At 50.9% G+C, this 5,000-nt stretch overlaps 1 protein-coding gene across 1 annotated transcript in view; it reads left to right on the top strand.

Annotated features, from left to right (window-relative positions):
• Nucleotides 1-3,795, top strand: part of EMWEY_00010420 (hypothetical protein, conserved) — a gene marked incomplete at both ends in the record, with an annotated part of 9,471 nt that extends 5,676 nt beyond the window's left edge. The window contains 7 exons of the mRNA XM_013478831.1: nt 1-25; nt 266-383; nt 616-878; nt 1,011-1,110; nt 1,359-1,652; nt 2,244-2,616; nt 3,003-3,795. The exon at nt 1-25 is cut by the window's left edge and continues 362 nt beyond it. Coding sequence (XP_013334285.1) covers nt 1-25; nt 266-383; nt 616-878; nt 1,011-1,110; nt 1,359-1,652; nt 2,244-2,616; nt 3,003-3,795 — 1,966 coding nt within the window. The remainder of the gene's footprint in view (nt 26-265; nt 384-615; nt 879-1,010; nt 1,111-1,358; nt 1,653-2,243; nt 2,617-3,002) is intronic.
• Between the last annotated feature and the right edge of the window lie 1,205 nt (nt 3,796-5,000).

Genomic DNA, 5,000 nt, shown 5'->3' with positions numbered 1-5,000 from the left:
TTACGAAATCTTACCGTCAGAGGGGGTACGTGCTGCTGCTGCTGCTGCTGCTGCTGTTGCTGCTGCTGTTGCTGCTGTTGCTGTTGCTGCTGCTGCTGCTGCTGCTGCTTCAGACTGTTGCTATCTGCTGCTATTTGCTGCTGCTGTTGCTGCACGTCGGTGGCAGATGTTATATGTGTCTCGTTGCAGTGCGCTGCTGCGGCTGCTGTTGTTCTTACTCTTACTCATGCTGCTGCTGTTGCTGCTGCTGCTGCTGCTGCTGCAGGAGGAGACGAATTGGTTCCCTTGGGGTGTATTCTTATCCATGGCAGCAAAGATGTCTGGTGCTGCTCCTTCTCATTCTCTTGATGCTGCACTTAAGGAACTTATACAAAAACAAACTAGTAGGCTCCTGCTGCTGCTGCTGCTGCTCTTGCTGCTGCTGCTGCTCTTGCTGCTGCTGCTGCTCTTGCTGTTGGTGGCGGTTATGGTGGTTGTTTTTGTGCGTTTGGTGTGTCTAGTTAGCATGGGGTTATCTGCTCGTGTCTCTTGCTGCTGTTGCTGCTACTGCTGCTGCTGCTGCTGTATCATATGTTGTTGCTGCTATGTTTGCTGTTGCTGCTGCTGCTGCTGCAGCACGAGGTGTATATCCAGCAGAGTGGCTGAGCTATGAGGGCTTTTGCTTCCCGAGTCAATTTACTCTGTACTGTCCGCCATCAACAGCAGCACCAGCAGCAGCAGCAGCAGGTGCAGCAGGTGCTGCTGCTGCTGCTGGTGAGGAGGAGGAAGGATCAGCAGCAATTGTTGCTGCTGCTCATGTGCTGCGCGTGCTGCACTTACCTAATGTTCTTAGCTGCCAACTATTTGCGCAGCTAGATGCCTTCCTTGGCTCATTTGCTGTAAGCCCTTGCTGCTGCTGCTGCTGCTAGTGCTGCTGCTTCTGCTGCTAGTGCTGCTGCTGCTGCTATTGCTGTTGTATGTGTTAATGTGTATAAGGATTTGTTGTGTTTGCTGCTTGCTGCCTGCTGCAGAAGGCGAAGTACGGTGCTGCTGCTGCTGCTGCACTGCAGCAGCAACTGTGCGGCTGGCAGCTCTTTGATTTCCCAGAGACTGCAAGGGCTAGAGGAGACGGTTCGTTGCTGCTGCTGCTGCTGCTGCTGCTGCTGCTGCTGCTGCTGCTCTTGTTGCATTTGCTGCTGCTGTGTCTCCTCCTGCATTAAACTCTCTCTGTCTAATATTTTAGATGTTTGCTGCAGGATTAGCCGCTGCTGCTGCTGTTGCTGCTGCTGCTGCAGTTGTTCCTGTGCCCCTTGCTGCTGTTTCTTTTTAGCAGAGTTTTGCTGCTGCTGCTGCTGCTGCTGCTTTGATGTTTGCTGCAGGTTGGCTGCTGCTGCCTAGGTGTATGGACGCTGCATCTGTGCTGCGGACTTTGTGTCCTGTTGCTATTGGTGCCCCACGCAACAGCAGCAGCAACAGCAGCAGCAGCAACACTGCAGCTGCTGGTTCAGAAGGTGCCATGGAGGAGGATGCAGCAGCAGCAGCAGCAGCAGAAGTAGCAGCAGCAGCAGCAGAAACGCACGGGGTGTTGCTTCCTGTTACATCATCATGGTCTGCATGTGTAGCTTCATCTAATAGCAGCAGCAGCAGCAGCAGCAGCAGCAGCAGCAGCAAAGGTACAGAGGAATGTAATGAATCTCCTCCTCTTCCTGCTGCTTTCTTAGGTTTATATCCCCTAAATATTTCTCGTGGTTTGCTGCAGCGCGATTTATATTTTATTTGCTGCCTAGGGAATCATTTGCTGCTGCAGTTGCTGCATAAGATTGCTGCTGAGGATATACTTACTAACTGCAGCAGCAGAAACAGCAGCAGCAGCAACAACTGCAGCAGCAGCAAAGGATGCTGCTGCTGTAATAGCTGCAGCAGCAGCAACAACAATAACAACAACGTTTTGGCGGGATTGGAAGGGCCTCGGTGTCTATGCCGCAGCAGCAGCGACAGCAGCAGCAGCAGCAGCAGCAGCACGGCAGCAGCAGGATGCGTAGGGAAGAAGAAGGGTACTGCAGCAGAATTCCTTAATTTGTTGTCTCCTGTGTCTCTAAGAGTGCCGTTGCCATTTGCTGTTCCTGCTGCTCCTTACCGCTGCAGCAGCAGCAACAACTGCAACACGAGCAGCAGCAGCAGCAGCAGCAGCATTGAGGCGCAGCAGCAGCAAGTACCTTTTGTGTCTCCTCATCATTTCTTAGAAACTTTCTTCTTTGATGCAGACACCATCTTTACCGTCCCTCCTTTATCTAATTTCTTTGCCAAGAGCAGCAGCAGCAGCAGCAGCAGCAGCGGCAGCAACAGCAGCAGCAGCAGCAGCTGCGGGGGAACCGAGCCGCAACAAGCTGCTGCCCCAGAGGCATCAGCAGCAGCTGCAGCAGCAGCAGCAGATGATGGTGATGATGATGCCACAAGGGAAGTTGAGACTGCTTGGAGGCCTTATAGGAAAGGCGGGAAGCAGCAGCAGCAGCAGCAGCAGCAGCAGCAGGAGCAGCAGGTGTATGAGGTCATCGCGCAGCCATCTGCTGGAGATTTGCATGCATGCATACTGACACCGGATTTGCTGCTGCAGCTGCAGCAGCAAAAGCTCTTCAGGTGCGTCTTATCGCTTTTTGTCATGGGTCTGCTGCAGCAGCAGCAGCGACAGCAGCAGCTGTTGCTGCTGCTGCTGTACCAGTCTTTGCTGCTGTTGTCCGTGGTGTTTGGGTATTCTTTAGATGCTCTTGCTGCTGCTGCTACCTTTCCTGCTGCTGTTGCTGCTGCTGCTGCTGCTGCTGCTGCTGCTAGTGTGTCTTGGTATACTTGATTGATGCACCTAACTGCCCTCCTCATGCTACTTCTTGCTGTTGTTGCTGCTGCTGCTGTTGCTGCTGCTGCTGCTGCTGCTGCAGGTTTATTCCTTTGTCCGTCTTTCTTTATACACCACACCATCGCCGTCGCAGTCACTTCACCATCCCTGCAACAGTGCTGCCGCCACGCAGGAGCAGCAGGCAGCAGCAGGAGCAGGAGCAGCAGCAGCAGCAGGAACAGCAGCAGCAGCAGCAGCAAATGCCGCTGCCGCCGCAGGAGCAGCAGCAGCCGCAGCAAATACCGCCGCAGCAGCAGCAAATGCCGCAGCAAATGCAGCAACCGATAGAGTCCCCACATCGGCCTGATGAGCAGGCGGCTATGCAAGGGGTGCAGCAGCAGCAGCAGCAGCAGCAGCAGGCAGCAGATATGTCTCCTGCAGCAGCTGTTGGGTCTGCATGCACATCCAGCATGGCAGCAGAAGACAAACTGCAGCAGCAAATGGCAGTTGATGACCAGCAGCAGCAGCAGCTGCCGCTATATCAGCAGCAGGAGGAGCAGCAGCAGGAGCCGTTGCAGCAGCAGCAGGAGATGCTGCCGATGCAGGAGGACACAGTGCAGGGAGACACTGATGTTGCTGCTCTGACGAAGCCTCAGCAGCAGCAGCAGCAGCAGGAGCTGCAGCAGCAGGAGCTGCAGCAGCAGGAGCTGCAGCAGCAGCAGCAGCAGCAAGAGGTGGATGTGCAACAAAACTGCGATATGCAACAGCAACAGGAGCAGCAAGAGCTGCAACATCAACAGGAACAAGAGCAGCAACAGGAGCAGCAGCAGCAGCAGCAGCAGCAGCAGCAGGATGTGCTATCCCCGCAGCAGCGGGAGACCTTTGCCTCGCTGCAGCAGCTGCTGCAGCAATCTGCTGCTGAGCCAATTGCTGCAGCAGAAGTGTCTCCTATAAGTGATGACCAGAGAGACTCGCAGGACCCATAAGGCCAGCAGCAGCAGCAGCAACTGCAGCAGCAGCAGCAACTGCAGCAGCAGCAACAGAAGCAGCAGCAGCAGCAGCAGCAGCAGCAGCAGCAGCAGCACGAGACGAAGCTATTCTTATTATTTGCCTTTTATTATACATACGCAGCTTTGAATTATGCTTCTTTTGTATGTGCTGCTGCTGCTGCTGCTGCAGCAACAGCTGCTGCTGCAGCTGCTGCAGGAGCAGCAGCAGCAGCAGCAGCAAATGTTGCAGGAACAGCAGCAAGACAGGCAACTGTGTGTGCTGCTGCTGCATTTGCTGCTGCACCTGCGGGCTTTCTTTTGTTCTTTGCATTTAACTCTTTTCTTTATTCGTTATATACACACAGTTGCTGCTGCTGCATCTGCTGCAGTTGCTGCTGCTGCTGCTGGACGACGAGCTGCTGCAGTTCCTGTAACAGCAGGCTGCAGCGCTTCTAGTGTCTTTTGTGGCTGCTGCAGCAGCGAATCAATTTTTACTCCTAATAGCTTCCTTGGTGTTAATTCTGCTTTTGCTGCTGCTGCTGCAGCAGCAGCAGCAACAGCAGCAGCAGATGGTACTTGCTGCAGCCGTGTCTCCCTTCTATATGCAGCAGCAGCAACAGAAGCTTTCTGCCGCTGCATGAATACACCTGCAGCACAGGCACCTCACCCTCTAGCAAGCAGCTAGTGCAGCAACAGCAACAGCAGCAGCAACAGCAGCAGCAGCAGCAGCAACAGCAGCAGCAGCACCAGGTATTGCATGCGTAGATAATAAATGATGATTCTTCTTTGCTGCTGCAGCAAAACGAAGGGCGAATGTCTTCGCCTCTAATAACTGCAGCAAAAAAAAAAGGAGACTATTTATTTATTTATTTACTTATTTATTTATTTATTTATTTATTTATTTATTTATTTATTTATTTATTTATTTATTTATTTACTTGTCTATTATAATTTATTTCTTCTTTTTCTTCATCTAATTCTTTCTTTGTCTTCTCCGCCTTTAATAAAATAAATAAATAAATAAATAAATAAATAAATAAATAAATAAATAAATAAATAAATAAATAAAATAAATAAGTAAATAATTATTTTTTTTTATTCATTAAGGTTAGTTATTTATTAGAAACGAAGAAAGAAGAAAGTATATTATATTTATTAATAAATAAATAAATAAATAAATAAATAAATTAAATAAATAAATA

This window comes from Eimeria maxima, genomic scaffold (assembly GCF_000499605.1).
Source record: "Eimeria maxima Weybridge genomic scaffold, Emw_scaff70, whole genome shotgun sequence".
In the NCBI taxonomy this organism is placed as follows: Eukaryota; Apicomplexa; class Conoidasida; order Eucoccidiorida; family Eimeriidae; genus Eimeria; species Eimeria maxima.
This window is presented reverse-complemented; position numbering and strand designations above follow the sequence as displayed.